The sequence below is a fragment of the Procambarus clarkii genome, chromosome 68 (assembly GCF_040958095.1).
Source record: "Procambarus clarkii isolate CNS0578487 chromosome 68, FALCON_Pclarkii_2.0, whole genome shotgun sequence".
Lineage (NCBI taxonomy): Eukaryota > Metazoa > Arthropoda > Malacostraca > Decapoda > Cambaridae > Procambarus > Procambarus clarkii.
In genome coordinates this window covers 5,936,306-5,956,061 of record NC_091217.1, presented here as the reverse complement: position 1 = coordinate 5,956,061, position 19,756 = coordinate 5,936,306, and the positions used below count along the sequence as shown (strand labels likewise).

Genomic DNA, 19,756 nt, shown 5'->3' with positions numbered 1-19,756 from the left:
GTTTGTAAATCAACTATTTATGTACTTTTCCTGAATAAATTTTTTTATTAAATTTAATTTTAAAATCGTTCACCCCAACTCAGAGAGAGAATAAAAGAAAATGGAGAAAACAAAAATGCAGGCAATACTTAGTTAAAGGATCGCGTAACCAAACACGAAAACCCTAATATTCCATAATATACCAATATTCCAAGTGACCCCGGATGTGTATAGAAAATTTTAAATATGCCCCCAGCTGGGTATACCAGTATTCCAAATGTTCCCGGCTGGGTATACCAATACGCTAAATATCCCCGATAGGAGTATACCATTACTCTAAACGTCACCTGTACGGTATACTACCAATACTACACATGTCCCCGTAGTAAACCAGTGGTCCTCATGTCCCAGGTAGGGTATACTAATGTTCCAAATGTCCCCCGACGAGGTATACTAATACCAATTGTCCCGAACAAAGTCTATGGACACTTGTCCTTGGACCGACGTTTCGGTCCAAGACGGACCGAAACGTCGCCACTTCTTTTATTTTCAGATTTGTGGATTGTGTCATAGCATTACGTTATAGTTGACGAGTGTGTGTCTTAGGTACGACCTTAACTAGACAAGTATAGTCTGAGAGTGGATTGTTTACATTCATGAACCTGCGATCAAAGGCTTTATTGCCTTAAGAGTATCATCAAAAACATACGATTCATCCATGAAAATTAATAATTGTGATGAAACTACACCCTCGACTTACTTGAAAACAAAGCGCAGATATAAAGGCATCACAAGTCTCATCAAGATATTAATTTAGGAGAAGGCAATAAGCTGCGGCGCGAGCTCCACCTTCCACCACTGCAGCCCGCGCTGCACTGACTCTTTCCCGCCTCATTGGCTACGATATCCTTTTTTTAAATGGTTTACGAGGGAACAGCAATAGACGACTCCTGTTAGCAAGCTTAGAACTTTCTTTTCTCATAACTCAACCTTATCCCCTGCTAGTTTTATCTGGAACACGACTCACCAATCGTTTAACAACCTTGGGTGAACAGTTTTGTACCCGTGTATTTGAGGGACCTTAAATATACGAGGGTAGAAATAGCCTAATTTACTCTACCCTTTAGAGATGTATTTTATTTTCTCAATAAACTTACTTGAACATCAGCTAAAAGTGTACCGAGGCTGCCAAATGTGGTTTGAAGTCGAGATAAGGAGATAAACAGTAGTAATATAAAGCTGTGGCAAACAGAAATATGGTTGAATTAAACAGCAATATCAAGTTGAGGTAAACAATAATATACAATTGAATATAAACAATAACATATGAGGCTATTGTAAGTAGTAAATCCGTAAATCTACAGATGGTACAGAGATAAGTGAAACAGAATATTAAAATGAATATTTTATTGAGCTATAGAAGGCCCCAAATAATCTGCAGATTTAGAAAGAAAAATGGCAAATGTTGCATGACGTTGATAAGGATAAATTCCTAATTTTGGAGACTGGCAAACAATTTTTTTCAAGAGACTTAGGGAAAAAGATATGCATATATCAAATGCAATATATATATATTCTAGCAGCGGACTATTAGGTATGTAGGTAAGAAGCCATAGTACGTTATGCCATCGTCTCCAGGAGACGTTGCTCTGCCCTTCTTAATTAAGTGCAGTTTCAAGCTCAAATAGAGGAATGTCATTAGCATTATTTGGACTCATTTCACTACTGGCAATTTCCATATTAAAACCCCTGTTAACATTAGTACTAGCAAGATGTATATTTTGGGGGGTAGATTCAATATGCAAGCAGTGCGTGCATAGTTCTAGCAGCATAAGCTGTTAGAGCACTATGGGCTCACCATAGCCCGTGCTGCTTGGAACTTTTTGTTCCAAGTAGTGAATCTTAAACAACAAAACATGTTAGAGCAAGTTTAGGGGTCTTAGGTTTGGAGATCTTTTTGTGCAATTTTACAGCACAAGGTAGGAAACTATGAGGATGAAATTAGGTACTTTTTGGTTTTGTTTTTGAATGAGACAAAAGTTGGACAGCTTTTCAAATCATTAGGGAGTGAGTTCCATAAACTAGGTTCCTTTATTTGCATAGAGTGTTTACACAGATTAAGTTTGACTCTGGGGATATCAAAGAGATATTTATTTCTGGTGTGGTGATAATGGGTCTTATTACATCTGTCGAGGGAGAGTTTCAGAGCAGGGTTTGCATTTAAGAACAAGGTTTTGTAAATGTAATTGACACAAGAGAATGTGTGGAGTGAGTTTATGTTTACTTCAAATTATTATTTTACATCAGTGTTCACACACGAAAGGTTGGATGACATCCCATCACCCACACAAACGTTTGGAAAATGGGAGGAGAATGAATTTATGGATATATCCAGAACATGCGAAATAATTAGAAAGAACATTGATAAACTAAAAGACTCAAAAGACTCAGGTATGGATGGAATCCAATCAAAAGTCTTAAATGAACTGGCAGAAGAACTATGCCTGCCGCTGAAACTACTTTTCACAAAATCTCTGGACTAAAGGGGTAGTCACTCTACATTGGAAGTATGCAAATGTTGCCCCTATTTTACAAAAAAAATGTAGAAAGAGCTCAGCAGAAAACTACCGGCCGATCAGCTTGACATCACACATCTGCAAGCTCATGGAGAGACTCCTCAGGGAGGGAATCATTCACATCTTTCAGTGAACAACCTTGTACAATTGACACAACATGGGTTTGTTAAAAACAGATCCTGCCTTACAAATTTGCTCACATTTTTGGAGAAGGTAACCAACTACTCAGACAAAGGCCTTCCGGTGAATGTAGTATACAGGGATTTTGCTAAAGCTTTTCATAAGGTACCACGTGAAAGATTGGCAGGGAAATTACAGGCCCATGGAATAAATGGTAAAATATTAGAATGGATAAAACAATGGTTGAAGAAAAGAAAACAAAGGGTCATGCTAAGTGGAAACGGATCATAATGGAGAAATGTGATAAGTGGGGTGCCACAAGGGTCCATTTTGGGACCTACCCTTTTTGTCATATACATCAATGACAGACAAGAATATTACAAACCACATCATCAAATTTGCAGATGACACAAAGATTTATGAAAGCGGGAAATGATAACGATATTGAAGCCTTATAAAGAGATGTACATGAACTCCACAAATAATCAGAAGACCGGCAAATGCTTTTTAATATCGACAAATGCAAGACCAAGATGCATGTGTGACATAACAACCCACGCCACAATTACCTAATAACATTACATTACAGCAGATTGATGAAAAAAGGGATTTTGGAGTCAAGATCCACCACTCATTACAAGTTGCACAACAGAGACCTAATTTTCAGAAGGACATAGCTGCTGTGGAGAAGGTGCAACACCAGACAATAAAAGTCATTCCAGAGCCAAGTCGTTTCTCGTATCAGGAACGCTTAAAGACTACAGGGCTAATAACACTGAAAACCAGGCATAACGGAGGATCTGATTTAAACTTAAAATATTGAACAAGTTAGAGGATGTTGATCCGGATATTTTCTTCAGGTCAGATGTAACACAAAAAGGAGAAACGGTTTCAAACTCAACAAGCCACAATGTAGGGCTGAGAACAAATGTTTCACAAAAACTGTCACACCGGATGTTTCACAAAAAGGAGAAACGGTGTCAAACTCAACAAGCCACAATGTAGGGCTGAGAACAGATGTTTTTTCACCCACAGGGTTATTATTTGACTAAATGTAAACTCTGCCAGCAGAACTATTCGCATTCTTTGTGTCATTATATAATGGAATGTGAAAAAATCGCGGAATTTAGAGATAACACCATCAATAGTGTCCAAGAAATGTGTAAGTACTTCATTCATAATGATGTGCTACCCGAAATCTTAGCGAAGTACAGTATCCAAAATTTGTTTACTGTAGGTAATGCCTGCACATGACTGTTAAGCTGCCGCCCAGTTGGGTGGGTGTGCAGCAAGACTAGTAACTGAGTGACTCATCATAGATGTAAAGTGCCTTGTATAGTGACTGTTGTGAGCCTCTTGTTGAATCACTTGTGACACAAAAGATTATTGATGTGTGTATTTGTGTGGGTGATTAAATATGTATGTGTATATATGCATACGTATATATATGTACATGTATGTATATGTGTACATGTATATATAACATTAATAATTTTGTAATTAGCGTCAAAAGATTGTTATTTGCTTAGTTAAACGAACTAGAGGGTTCAGTTCCTGAACCGATTATGTGCCTCTGTAATCCTTTACACCACCGCCCACGGGATGGGTATGGGGTGCATAATAAAGAAAGAAATTGAATTGAATTGGATTATTAATTAACCCATGGAACATCCTACCCGTCAAAGCTGTAACTGCCAAAACTGTGTTGAATTTCAAAATATACCTGGAACAGATCATCAATATAAATGGGGGGACCTTCGACAAGCAGCCGGCTTTCTGTCCTCGTCAAGGCCACTAGGGTTAGTGGTCCTCAGGTAAATAATATATGAGCACATGAGGTGTGCTTGTCTATAATATATGAGTATGAGGTGTTCTGGTATATAATATATGAGTATATGAGGTGTGCAGGTATATATGAGTATGATGTGTTCTGGTATATATGAGTATATGAGGTGTGCTGGTATATAATATATGAGTATATGAAATATGCTGGTATATAAGATGCTGACCATGTGAGCGCCACGCTCCCCGCGCTTCACTTGACCACCTCCTGCCAATGATGTTTCACGCCACCTTTGTTTTTATCGCTTCTCCTACTAAATTGAACTCTATTTTTGACGTTCCGAGCCACTAAATAAGAACCTTACCTCTAGGGCAACCATATTCCCTCAGCAGTTCGTCAAATCAGTCATAAAAAGAGCGAGAAATAATATTACAAAGTTGGCTTTTGGTGATTGTTTTGAGGAGAGCGCCATGTTCCGGGGATGACAAGCAGGCAGACGTATTCACCCTCAGTCAGCTTAAATAGGACGGAATAGGTTTAGGACAAAGTAATTGACAACGGTGTCCCAAGGATACGAGAAATAAAGGTATGGGGAAGATGATACGCGTTGTCACTACAATGTTCTGTCTGGAATACCGGATAACATGGCCTGTCAACTTTTTCTGTCCACAAACCTACTCGTATCCGAGTTATATATATTTTTTGTATGCAAACTACATGAAAAGCAAGATAGACGGTTAACTTGAATATATTATATGTATTATTGTAACTTAATGTTTCCTGCTTTGAGAGAACTATTAAGATGGTAAATGTTGAGAGATTATAATGAGTTTAGGTGCTGGCTGTAGGGGGGGAATTAATTTTCTATAATTTTCTACACCAAAATGATCCTCAACCACCCACAGCATTGCATATACTTCCCCCCCAGAAACATCATCCTAAATATATTGCTAATAGACGTAGGGGTCAAGTGTGGTGGTGTGGAGGCAGCTAAGCCATAATGTCTCCCACAGGAAGAGACATAATGTCTCCTGCCACCAGTCTTCATAATACCAGGAGCTGTGTAAATTGTATCCAATAAGTCGTTTCTCTGTGACTCTTGGATACTCTTTAATTTTATCATTATGTTTATATAGAATTGTCGGGTGAAGATTTTTATTTTCCTTACCTAACTTGGGTAATATTTATATGTTATCGACTGGAGGCTAAGTGATAATAATAATAATAATGATAATAAGTAATGGTAATGTCTTCTTACAGATATAATAACAGGAAAAAACTCATACTTGTGTATTTGTGAAATTTATGTAATGAAATTACACCAAGTCTTTTGCACTCTTCTGAGTGCTTTGTCAAGGTCTGAGTGTGTGGTTAGGACGAGTCTTAAGATCTTGACGTCTAATCAACGTTGAGATGTTGAGATGCAAGTCTCGTCCTCACCACACACTCAGACCTTGACAAAGCACTCTGGAGAGTGCGGAAAGACTTAGTGTAATTTCTTAACATAAATTTCACAAATACACAAGTGTACATTTTTATCCTATATAGTAACAATAATACAGTAATAATAATAATACTAATAATACTAATACTAATAATAATGATAATGCTTTGTTTTCATTCAGATAAAGAAATCTCATAGTGTAGATCTAGTGCCATACTTGTATACAAATTCTTCTGTGCTTCTACACTTGGCATCTCAACTAACATTTATTGAAGGGGGAAGACTACTATATTAAATCTTTTGCTTCAGTAGACCGTTAAACTTGCCAATTGAAAAATAATCATTCACTAATAAAGTCAAATTTAACCAAGTAACGTACTTAAAAAAAAATTCTACATTCTATAATATTCGTTCTGGCATCTGAATGTTAAAAAGAGTTGGAGGGTAGAAATAACCTAAGCTACTCTATCCTTTTGAGTTGTATCTTAGTGTCTCGGTAAACTAACTTGGACTCGTTAAAACATAAGTTTGGGCCCAGTAGCTGCTGCAATTTTACTTGTTTATTTTGCTTAAATCTTTACAAGAATGTACAGTTTGTCTTGTAACAATGTTGGTGTTAAAATTATATTCTTGCAAAACCATTAACTCACATGGCAAGAAAGAAAATACAGTACCTCACACCGTGCAGTTTGTCTATATTTGCCATGGATACCTTTTTCATGTCCATGACTTGATTACCGTTATAAGTACAGGTATAGACCTATACTGATTCATAGTAAATATCATAAAGGTAAATAAAAAAACAGCACAAATCAACATTGGGCATGAAAAGGGCAGAAATAATTTTGTTTTGTGACCTGCATACATAAAATTCCTATAATAGTGTACGAAATTGTTCCATGGGATAGAATAATGTATTATTTGGATATAGAATAATGTAGTTTTGTTATAAAACTTGTGTATTTTGACCTTTGGCATGTTAATTTTCATATCGAGCATCAGTCTCTAATTTGAGGCCACTATCTTGGCAGTAAACACATATGCTGGTGTCCCAGTATGTCTCCTCTGTCTTATCACACCTGCTTCCATACTCAGCCCATTCATACACACCCATAAACAGTTTTGCTGGTCTTATACTTTGAGAGAGCATAATTATTTTAATTTGGGTCACAATACCTAGCCTGATTAACCATACCAATTGTAATATACCAGTAATCTAATATTGTACTGTACTTCCCCTGATGAAAAATCTTAGAAACTGGTGGTGTAATTAGTACTTCCCATTAATAGTACAGTATTGTACAGTAATTTGTAAATACATATAGATTTCACAGAAAATCGGTGAGAAATTTATATGTCGTCTTAACCCCTGAGAGCTGAACGGAACCGTATAAATCACTAAAACATTATGTACTGTACAAGAATGACCTTTCGTCAGCCCTGATCTGAAGGTACCATATTTTTACTAATTTTTTTTTACCACTTTTACTCGATACCAGTTAGCTTAATCACAGAAATTAAGAAATTACATACACTGAGTACAATACTGTATTGGCCCTGGTAATCTGATCTTTCCTTTTGGCCAATCTGCATCAAAAGCTAATCATCACATAGAAGTGCTATCAATAAGCAGTGAATTAGAAACATGTTCCACAACACTGGAAAGCTGCCAATATCTGGAGCAATTTAAGGATTATCTGGACTATGATTCCTAACCTAATATAAGTTATTATTATTATTATTATTATTATTATTATTATTATTATTATTATTATTATTATGTCGGGTATAGGCCCATAGAGCATTGCTCAATTTAGATATCATAAAATAGTATGGCCTAACATAAGAACATAAGAATTAAGGACCCTGCAGAAATGCCTGTTGGCCCATATGAGGTAGCTCCTATTTATATCCACCTAGACACACTCCTATATACGAGTCTGATTCAAACTTGAAACACTGAAGTGATCCCCACGTCTATTATGCCACCTGGCAGCTTGTTTCACAGATTGTCCACCCTATTTCTAAGCCAGCGTTTAACCAGATCTTTCCTGAATCTAAACTTATCCATTTTAGTGGATATGCCAATTTTTAATATGGCATATATATAATATGTTAGATATGTATAAATATCCATTGCTTCTTGTACTATTTTTATTGATATATTTACCACATTATTTATATTTTAATTGCTGTACCCTTTCAATCATTTGCATGCTGTACTTCAATCATGTCACCCCTTATTCTGCATTCTAAAGCATGTAAATTAAAATTTTTCTTGTGTGGGGGGGGGGTGCCTTGTGGCTCACTGAAGATAATATGCTGAGAAGGAACAATCTATTAGGTCACATCAGCAGTGGAATTTTATAGGCCTACCCAGGGACCAGTGCCAAAACCTGGCCCACTCAAAGAGGCACAAAGAGCAGTGACATTTATATATATATATACACAGTATACAAGAGTTCTTACATTCTTGTAAAGCCACTAGCACGCATAGCATTTCGGGCAGGTCTTTAATCCTAATTTTTCCCGGAGTATCCATTCACTGCTGGGTGAACAGAGGCCACAGATAAGGATTGGTGCCCATTCAATCCTCCCCAGACAGGATACGAACCCAGATCAAAGTGCTCACGAAGTGTTGAGCAAGTGCTTTACCACTGCGCCACAAGGACTGTGGTGAAGCGGTGGAAACATAGTTAGGATTACGAGCTTATTTATTTAATTTTTGCCACCTCACTGGGAAAGGCACCCAGAAAGTCAGTGAGTCAAAAGAAACCTCTGCTGGCTTCAGAAGAAACTAACGCTCAAAAACCACCTAAAGAACTCCTCCAACTATTTTTTTTTTTTTTTTTTTTTTTTTGAGATATATACAAGAGTTGTTACATTCTTGTACAGCCACTAGTACGCGTAGCGTTTCGGGCAGGTCCCTGGAATACGATCCCCGCCGCGAAGAATCGTTTTTTCATCCAAGTACACATTTTACTGTTGCGTTAAACAGAGGCTACAGTTAAGGAATTGCGCCCAGTAAATCCTCCCCGGCCAGGATACGAACCCATGACATAGCGCTCGCGGAACGCCAGGCGAGTGTCTTACCACTACACCACGGAGACTGTAACTATGTAAACAAACGATTGAAATCTCTCGGAACCGTCAAGAGCTCGTTTGCCCCACCTCCCCCACTTGTTTGGAGGGAGGGGAAAGGTACGTACGTTACTTGTCAGCCAGCATCTCGCTCCAGTTCTAGAGCAAATGTAGATAACCAACCGATAACCAGGAAGGGAGGGAAGGAATCAAGGAGCCAACGGAGCTCACCCAGAAATTGGCATTTCATTACTTTCAAGTAGCACAATGTTAATTGTTTTGTCCTTCGTTCACATAGTGCAACACCCTATAGAGCTGTTTCCAATATACAGATGTTCACAAACAAGCTTGTTAGGTGCTCATAATTCACATGTACAGTAACTCAAATATAGCTGTAATTTCATATAAAGCACTTCTTTTTCTTATATGATTAGCTTTTTCAACACGAGGAGAACCTATTTATAATCCTTAGGGTTATGAGGGTTATCAATCTTCATATTTCACTCTGTAATTTAATACAAAAAATTCATTGTGATATATTCCATAACATATTTAATTCATCACTGCAAATGCTGCAGTCATTAGAAACTTGACCAGACAGGGTGCTAGGGTAAGGTCACAGTTCTCCAAATGGTTGCCTGGCTCTAGATAAAGATTCAGAAACCTCCAAGAATATGCAGGCGATGAGTCACAATAACGTGGCTAAAGTATGTTGACCAGACCACACACTAGAATGTGAAGGGACGACGACGTTTCGGTCCGTCCTGGACCATTCTCAAGTCGATTGTGATGAGGAAGTAGAGACAGGCAATAAATAGGCACGAGAGAGAAGAGGAGCAAAGTAAGGTGTAGTAGTAGGAACTGCAGAGGGCCTATTGGCCCATACGGCTCCAAGAATATATTACATGACGGAATATGGTAGATATGCATAAATAATAAACATTTGGGGAAAATGTGTCAGACCAATTTTTTAAAAATGAAAGTGCCTCTGGGTTCTTTATAAGAATGATAAAGAAAAAAATTTTGATTGTCAAAATTAAAATATTTAAAATAAATATATTGTATTAGTTTTTTACTTTTATGCAGCTCTAAGGGCCCTCAAACTTAGGCCAAGAGATTGGCCTAAATTTGGGGAATGTATGTATATATGTTTTTGCCTATGTCATACCTTTTAGCCAGAGTTGCATAACATGCCAAATTTTCTTAAGTACAGTATTTGTTTTCTAAAAAATTGTGCTTATCAAATAATAATTTCTTATTATAATATACATTATAGGGATTTATTTTATTTGCATCAAAACTTAGTACTGTACCCTGACTTAACCTAAATAGGCAGATTATTTCTTAATACTTATTCTGCCTAACATAGGAAAGGCAGAGGTTTTGCCATGCTGGTGAAAGAAAACCTAAAGGTAAACAAGTTATTGATTTACAATTCATGAGAAGTTGACATAATAGCACTGGAGATTTGTAATCTGGATGATAAACTGATAATTTTATTGAGACTAACGGAAACGACAAGAGAATGAAGAACAACGCTGAGAATGATCACACCCGTGTTGGCAAAGGGAAAGAACAATATCATGAACCTGGCTTCCAGGCTCCGGAAGCAAAAAATAAAGGTGAAGGCTTCTCTTCCCTGCCTCATGCACACTGAAATATTGTACCACTAGAAGCTGCTATAAACAGTCAACCTAGGAAGAGAGCACTAAAAGTTTGAGCCACTGTTGTAGGAAGGAACCAGAACCTGGCCCCCTCAGAGAGCCACAGGGAGCAATGGCCTATGAGCACTCTACATTTAAAGTACTGTACTGTATGTCATAATTGCCATCAACCGGGGAAGGCACCCAGAAAGATAGGCAAAACATGTCAGACCACAGTTTGGTGAAAATTGCAACCTACATCCTGAAGAAGCAAAGGAACTTCCCCTCAGAAAGAAGACAAACAAATTTGCAACTTTGTATGCAACTTTGTTACATACAGAGTTGCAAATTATGCAACTTTGCATAAAGTTGCATACAAACTTCATGCAACTAGCCCTCCCACTCATTGGTGCTTTCCTTCCCCTCTCTTCCCCTTCCCAAAGGGGTGAGAGGTAGCTGGCTTAAGTCGTGCCATGGGGACGCTAAGCCCCAAAATCATCTGAAGATAGTCGGGATTGGGCCACAGGGATGCTAAGCCCCGAAATCATCTCAAAATGAATAACCAGGTGAGCTGGCAACCAGCCACTCAAGTTCTTCACTGATGTGCTGGCGGTCGGACATCACCTCTGGCCTCAAATCCTGTTCTGGATTTTTGCCCTGTGTGACTGTTCTGGCTGTGTGTGTGGGGTGTGGTGGCCAGGTGTCTTAGTGTACTGGAGCTGCATGCGACTAGGGTTCCCTTCCCTAGGTGCTCCGCAAATACTGTCCTTGCTTGTCAGCCTTATTTTCCCTGGGGCGTTCAGAAATCACTTCCCGTTGAGGACTTCTTCGCTTGAAGTTGTCTTCGCTCTTGAGGTGCGTCGGGAATCTTGGGGCTTTCTGTCTTGCCTTGGGTAGGAGAGTTTTTTGTTGGTGAGGGGGGATTTTGCTTGTCGCTGCTGCTGGTGCAGCAGCGACGACCAATGTTTTTTAATGACTGCTAGTTTGCTAGTTGTGTGATTTTGAGGTTTTTATTTGTAATTTTCTGGTATTTTCACCTATGTGGACAGAGGAAGTCTGCTTAGTACTTATTAGGCATGCCTAGGTTGTAGTGGTGGTGCTCCTCTGTTTACCCCCCTTCCCCTGAGGTTTCACAGCTGCTACTAGTAGTCGGTTTGCCTGTTAACAGACAGGGTTCTACTGGCTTAACTGGCCTCAGTGCCTGGGCTTTCTGTAGGGCTTATTCACTCTACAGGACCTGGAAATCCTCTGTGGGCTCAGTCGTACTATGGATACTTCTTCCGAGCTTACTCTTGCTTTGTGCAAAGTTGAAGATCGTTTGCCATCCTGCCACAGAGAGATGATCATCTTTACTGCCTCTGTCATGCTGCCCATTGGGTCGGGGACACCTGCGACCCAGAGTCTTGCGGAATTTGTTCCCTACTTGTGTTTCAATTAACTCATCCCTTATCTGATGATCTCGGGCAGCAGCCACGTTGCATACTCAATTCTTCTTCTTGCAATGGGCCTGGGGCCAGATTCACGAAGCAGTTACGTAAGCACTTACGAACCTGTGCATCTTTTCGCAATTTTTGGCGGGTTTGTTTACAATTATTAAACTGTTAATAAGCTCCGAAGCTCCAAGAGGCTGTTTATAACAACAACAACAGTTGATTGGGAAGTTTTCATGCTTGTAAACTGTTTAATAAATGTAACCAAAGTCGCCAAAGATTGAGGAAAGATGTACACGTTCGTAAGTACTTGCGTAATTGCTTCGTGAATCTGGCCCCATGTTGGTGGCCCAATCGAAGGCTCTGGAGCTGCCCCGGTTGGATTTTAGGGACTCAGATTTATGAGTCCCAGCTCGGGTGGCCTCGGGGGCTATCCTTTCCAATTCAGGTGCGAAGATGATTGAGCAAAATTTTCCTGCTGGGGCTATTGGGTCGACCCAGCAGACTCCCTTCTTTGAAGCTTTTTCCCTGGACTCTTACCATTTCTTCAGGGGTGTTGGGCGTGGATGAGGGCTCTGCCCCGGGAACTTTGTCTGGGGTTCCTGAGGCTCAGGGGAAGTCTGTCTGGAGGTCTTGGGCTCCTTTTGACCCTGTTCTGGCCCTTGTGGCCTCTAGGCAGGATTTGTTACAGCAGGGGGGGGGGAGATTCGTACTCTCCTTCCCATTATGAATTTGAATTACCGTATTTGCCAGTATGAAATACGCTTGCTCGCGTCAGATGCACCCCTCTTTTACATGGATGTTTTGTGAAAAAACAAAAACAATTATATTTAAAAAAAGGCATCTTAAACGGCGGCAAATGAGGTAGGTGGGGTTTTCCCCAGGTTCGTTTCCAAGTGCCCTAGGGTTCCTCGGATTTGTCTTTCCAGAGGTTTTCTTCCTCTTGACTTACACCGCAGAGGTTTGGGAGATTTGTAAGCCGAGAAACCTCTCGGCTTACACCGCAGATGTTACACCTTGGGGAGCCTCCTACCTCTGGCACCTGGGATTCTGTTTGGTGGGTCCTAGGTTTCGTTTTGTTCTTTGCAGCCGTCGCCTTCTTTTCTGATGGAGAATGAGACGGTGGACTTCCAGAGGAGGTCCATTGGTGGTGGATGCTTGGTTAGCCTGAGGGTGCATCATGTGCTGTGTCTGGTGGCGGCTTTGACAATTTTCACCAGACTGTGGTCTGTTTTATTTTGCCTATTTTTCTAGGTGCCTTTCCCGGTTGATGGCAATTATGACATAATATAAATGTACAGAGCTTATAGGCCATTGATCCCTGCGCCTCTCTGAGGGGGCCAGGTTCTGGCTTGTGGTCCTCGGTAGGCAAAGGACTCCTGTGACTGATGACCCCAAACTAATAGAGCACTCTATCAGTTTGGATAGCTTCAGGGAGCCTCCGGGGCTCACCCAGAAACTTGCATTTCATTACATTCAATGATGTTTTTTTATGAGTCAAGGTAAATTTATGGGTCAAGGTATACTCCACATAGACCTATTACTGTATATCCATATTTGCATCATACATGTAAAACCCAGACAATAATTGTTAAAATCTTCATATGATGATAACTGCATTACCCTGTGAATCAACAATTGATGATGTTTTCTGCCTAAGGGTTAAATTGTACATGATACTGTACTTTAAAACATATCTGATTGTATCATGCAGTTTACAGACATTTACCAAGAACATTCCGCATTGCGTCGTACAGTTGAAGGGTTAATGGATGAGTGCTTACTCTTCCCCCAAAATGGGAAACAATGATGATTGAGATGATTACAATGATGGTAAAAACTGTATTTTCATTTAGTCACATTTAATAATTTGTTTACTTTTGTGTTTAGGTGGATGAAGTGGAGCCAGGCTGCATTCGAGGGTGACCCCTCAGCGGCCATGATGGCAGGAAGACACATACCTCATCCCACACCCCCACAGCCCATCAGACCTCAGGTAAGAATGGTTGCAGCAGCATGCCATATTATAATCCATGAGATATTTACTGGTACAGTACTTTATTGTTATGTTTATTTGTTGTTCATATCTTTTCAATGCATTTGCAGTGGCACATTGCTTGTTCTTTCTGTCAATAGTGGAGTGAGTGACTTAAACCAAAATTCCTTATTTTGTTCAGGTTCTTTGTCAATTGGCAGAAGTCCCAGTTAGTTCCATTGCACGTTTGGATGTGGCTAGACCTTGTATCAAATTCTCAATCAGCTTTCCATCTATGCCTTTAGTGGCCCTGAATCATTAGGCTTATTGCTGAGATTTTATGGTGGAGTGCGCTTGGGTGCATGGTTTACCCACTGGGCAGCAATTGACTCCATTCGCTATATCAGGTTTTCTGGGGAACACCCCTTTTGCTACCGTTGAGACCATTAGGTTCGGACAATGGTTGCTCTGTGATAGCTTCTTTGTTGCCACTTTCCTCTTTGGGTTTTTTCAGAGCTTGGTGCCATGATGCTTTCCCTACTCCCTTTACTTGTTTATTGACGTCTCAGACCAAGTGGCTTAGGGCCATTGGATTGGTCCTCTTTGCTTGGCACACAGTACAGTTCATAATTTGGTTAAAGTTTAACTTGTTCTTTAGTTCATTCATCTTTCTTTGGGCTCTGATCAAGCTCCAATGCAACTACTCTTCAATGGTTCATTGGAGAGCAGAGAGGGGCAGGTCACTTCAGTCTTTAGTTGTGGGATTTGGCTCTGCATGGTTCACATTTGTGTAGTGATAAATGTGCTTTGGACTGTCTCACACTTTTCTTATAATTCCACAAGTGGATGGTCAGCACTGTATCTTTCTGTTGACTTTGTAATTTGTTTGGTTTCCCACAGGTGGTCCTCTTTGAATTTGGCAGAGAACCAGAGGCTTCCAGTTTATGTGGCCCCCATTCCTTGTTCATGGGACAATTATTGTGCACGTAGTTTACATTAATTACTGATATATTTCATACAGTTGTTTGTTTTGGTGTGCTCTTTCAGGTGTTTTCTGTGGGGAGCCCCATTAGCTTTCTGAAGCTATCCAAACTGACATGTGCTGGTAAATACTGATGTGCCTGGTGTCAACAAGTCTTCTCTGGCCTCGCTTTCCTGACTGACTTTTGCGTTTGTGGCTTTGCTAACTGTGTGTGGTTTGGTACCTAGATGTTCTTTGTATGTTGGGCTGCATGCATCTAGGGTTCTCTTCCCTAGGTGCTGGTAAATACTGTACTTCCCTTGCATTTCAGGGTTATCTTCCCTGGGATGTTCAGGTCCCTCTCTCATTTGAGATTTGTCACTTTGTGTTGTTCTCGCCCTTGGGGTTCGTCAGGGGTCTTGGGCTTCCCGTCTTGCCCTGGGTAGGGAGTTAGTTTCTGTGGGGGAGCCCCACAGAAAGTTGTCAAGCCTACCGGGGGCCACTAGCCAGAACATGGTCCCCTCAGAGAGGCACAGGGAGCAATGGCCTCTGAAACTCTCATGTATGAAAGTAATTATGTCTGCCATCGACCGGGGTTGAGCACCCAGAAAGGTAGGCGCTTCAAAACAGACTTCTCCTGGTAGTAAAATTGCAACCTGAGACAGAACAGAGGCGAGAAACTCACAAAAGGAAAACAAGCTAACAAGCAACATGTCATCACACCGTGCCAATTGTTCGCTCCAGCCTCCCCAGCCCTACCCCCCAGGAGGAGGAGCACGGAGGTCCTGGCCAACTGAGACGGCATACGGACCATCAGTTTGTTGACTCAAGCTAAACGATGTCCCACCAGCGGGTCTCGTCTCGGCAGCAGTGTGAAGTTTCCTGGTGGTCCTATCAGCACTTCTTGACTTTTCATAGGTTGTCTCAGATCGGGTTGTTTTGTCCTTTCTCTCTTGGTTGTTTCAGGACCGTCATCTTATGCTGAATACTGTCGCCTCATATCATTGCAGCGCTGGCAGAGCCGCTTCAGCTTGCGTTTGGGGTGGACGTCACTTATGCTCCGTTCTGCAAGCTTTCTCGGGCATTGTTTCGCCTCTGGCTTGTTCATGTGCCGCTTGAGCCATCCTGGTCCTTGGACTGGGTGCTCTCTTTTCTCTCTTCTCCTCGATTCGTGGTGGCCCCTTCGGTTCAGGACTGTTTTTCTAAGGCTCTTCTCTTGTTGGCATTGGCCTATGGGGTTGGGTCGGGGAGCTTCATGCTTTCCTCCGGTGCAGGGGTTTCTGCTCTTTCAGCCCTGGTGGTTGTTTTGTTCATTTGTAGCCTTCTCTTTCTTTTCTGGCGAAGAATGAGACTGCTTCTTTCTGGAGGAGTCCTTGGATTGCTGATGCTTGCCCGTTTCGGTCAGGAGTGCATCACGTTTTGTCTGCTTGTGGCTCTTCATTACTTGAGCGCCACTACCTCCGTGGCAGGGGATGCTCGTTGGGTTGACTCGGTTTCCCTTCTTCCCTGTTCCAGGGCACGGCTCTCCCAGGTCGTCCGCAGGATTATTTAGTCCAGCCAGCCTACAGTCTATCCCGGTGCCTACAACATTTGTAAGTTTGTGGCTTTGGCTGCTGTTTTTGGTAATATGTTCTGGGCTGACATTCAGGCAGGGTTTTTTTGGAGGTCAAACAGGGTCCTGGCCACACAGTACTTTGTTAATGTTCCTGGCCCTTCTCAGGCTCGTGTAGCCTTGGGTTGCAAGTTGCAGCTAGTTGTCTCGACGTCACGTTGAGTAGTGAGTGGCGGCTGCCTCCTGGGTAAGTCCCTTTTTTAATTTATCTTTGGTTAGGTAGGCCCGGGAAGCCGAAGGGGCTCTCCACAGAAAACCAGCGTTGAATGTAAAGAACCCTCATTTTCTGGGTGAGGTCTGGAGGCTCCCTGGCATCTTTCTCTCCCTCTGGTCGGCAATTTTTTTTTTCTTTTTTTTTATGATTTTGATATTCAGCCTCTGAACTGGAGTTGGGTGGCCGGCATGTGAGGTCTGGGGCTTCCCCTCACAGGGAGGGGGGAGCTGAGCAGACAGCGGCGTGGCGGCTGTGGTGACATCATGCTTGTCTGCTTGTTTTCTGATTAGTGAGTTCTGCCTGCTCATTTGGCTTTTGGTTTGCAATTTTTAACCAGCTGTAGTTTCTTTTGGGATTCCTACCTTTCTGGGTGCCTGACCTGATAAATGGAAGATATAGACTGCTTCCAACTACATGGGGGTGTCTATAGGCCATTGCTCTTCATGCCTCACTGAGGGGGCCAGGTTCTGGCTCATGGTCCCTAGTAGGCTAAGAACTCCATCAATTGACTGTTGCCACGGTCTAATATATACACATCAGCCCGGTATAGCTCTGGGAAGCCTCCGGGTCTCGCCCAGAAAATGGCATTTCATTACATTCAACGCTAGTTTTTTTCTTTTTTAATCATTTGCATTTTCAACTTCTACTTATGACCTCTTTCCTACTTTCTCTCAATTTAAAGAATTGTCCTATGTCCACCTTGCCTATTCCTCTCAGTATCTTGTATGTAGCACTCATATTACCTTTTGAAATTTAGTTCACTTAACCTATCCTCATAGCTTAGCTCTCTGTTTTGGACTAATCATGTTGTAAACCTCTGCACTTTGTCAAATTTGTTTTTATCCTTCACTAGGTGTGGGTTCCAGACAAGGGCAGAATTTTCTAGTAATGATATTATTTAAATCTGTATAGATTGTATTTTAACTTCCATTGCAACCCAGGTCTTGCAAGGTCCTAATTACTGTCTCGCCTGACACCACCGTTCCTACATCTCTTCTGCACTGGACTGATATTCTGATTGCAAATAAATTGTTAGTTTTCCTTAGGAGTTTTTCCAGCATTAGGGGCCCGCTTAGTCAGGGAATCCCATTTACCACCTTATTGGATATTCTCAGGTCCCTCCCATTTGTTGACACTTCTTAAGTCAGATTTGTTCTAGGTAATACAGTACTTTGGAACTTAGCTGCAGTAGTGTCCTGTTCAGTTAGAGGTGCCGTAGTGTTTTAACAAGCTTTAGCATGCCCTGCTGCTGGTAGTTCAGTGCCATAAGCCAGGAATTGCTGGAAGGGCTTTCATTTCTTATATTTTATCCCATAGCTGGTGATTCATCCCATTGTAACCTTCTGGGGGCTTTATTCCACTGTTTTGCTTCAGTGTTTGTTTTATTGCAGTACCTCTTTTTTTTTTTTTTTTTTTTTTTTGAGATATATACAAGAGTTGTTACATTCTTGTACAGCCACTAGTACGCGTAGCGTTTCGGGCAGGTCCCTGGAATATGATCCCCTGCCGCGAAGAATCGTTTTTTCATCCAAGTACACATTTTACTGTTGCGTTAAACAGAGGCTACAGTTAAGGAATTGCACCCAGTAAATCCTCCCCAGCCAGGATACGAACCCATGACATAGCGCTCGCGGAACGCCAGGCGAGTGTCTTACCACTACACCACGAAGACTGTGGTGTAGTGTACCTCTGCCTCTACTTGCAGTACCTCTGCAGTAGCAGAGGCAGTACCTCTGCCTCTACTTGCATGGTACTGTACTTTGCTCCAGACTTATGCTTGAGTTAAGTGCCTATTTGCTCTGTCTACAGATTTTGTAACACACTTTTTATCTCTGTATGATAGGTTTTGGTGTTTGTCCCTATATGTCTCATGCCTGTCATTTCTGTCCATCAGTCTGATTTGTACAGATAATCCAAAATCTAAGTGCCATGGAATTTTTATTTTCCTTGCCTCTGCAGTTTTGCAATCTACCCTGCCCAGTTCATGGCCTGGCACTGTTGCTAGCTTCCTTCATGGGCATTCTAGAGAATTTAGTAGTCTCCTGCAGTCTCCTGTGTGCATGTGGTCTAGTGCACACATATATCGGTGGGATTTGTTTACCTCATTTCTTTCCTGGTTGCGTTGCAATTTTGTCATTACCCTGTTATGTTTCTGCCTATGCTGCTATCTGTTTCTGGGGATTACTGTTGTCCTTTTGTGGCCACATTCATATCTGGTAAGATTGACGTTGTTTCTCATGGGGTCTGGGTTGTGAGGGAGGGGGGTTCTCAAGAGTGAGGAAGGTAGGTGGGAGACCAAGGTCCTGGGTGACATTGGCCTCTGATGCTGGCCAAATACACTAGGGGTGAGGATTATTCACAGCTGGCAAATACTAGTTGCCTTGTTTCTGGTTTGCCTAACCTTTTTGGTTGGTTTTCCTAATTTAGGGTAAATCTCTGATTCCTAAGTTTCCAAGAAAGACAGATTCTTGTCCAGGTTTCATGTAAGTCAGTCAGAGTCTGAGAAGTCTAGCATGATCCTTAGGCTTAGTTCTGCAGGCATGTAAGCACCAGTAACTGAGGTGACCTTCCTAGGAAAAATATTAATGATGAAAAGATGAAGGATGATTCTCTGTGCTTGCTCTTTACACGGAAATGGTGAACATGATCTTCAGATAAATTAATATGTACATATAAGTCATTATATTTGTAAATAATATTACTGTACAGTATTTTCCTTCTCATCAGTTGCAGGTTCAGGGGCAGTATATGGAATATGGCAGATCACTTGCTCGTTCCCAAGATGACGAGCAGGTAAATTATTTTTGCCAGCGACCCCATAACGACAACGACTTTGCTTACCAGAAGGGGCATCGATGGGCCGTAGGCGATGATTCTGTCATCGATGTAAGTGTTAATTTTTTTTATTTTTTGCCCTGCAACTAGTGCCTATTTGCAT

At 41.2% G+C, this 19,756-nt stretch overlaps 1 protein-coding gene across 12 annotated transcripts in view; it reads left to right on the top strand.

Moving 5' to 3' along the window:
- Positions 1-4,890: 4,890 nt before the first annotated feature.
- pum (pumilio) overlaps positions 4,891-19,756 on the top strand; it is a 285,433-nt gene continuing 270,567 nt past the window's right edge. For all 12 annotated transcript variants that reach the window (XM_069310784.1, XM_069310782.1, XM_069310783.1 and 9 more), the window contains exons 1-3: positions 4,891-5,044; positions 13,947-14,052; positions 19,546-19,704. In XM_069310784.1, coding sequence (XP_069166885.1) covers positions 13,951-14,052; positions 19,546-19,704 — 261 coding nt within the window. In that variant the 5' untranslated portion in view covers positions 4,891-5,044; positions 13,947-13,950. The remainder of the gene's footprint in view (positions 5,045-13,946; positions 14,053-19,545; positions 19,705-19,756) is intronic.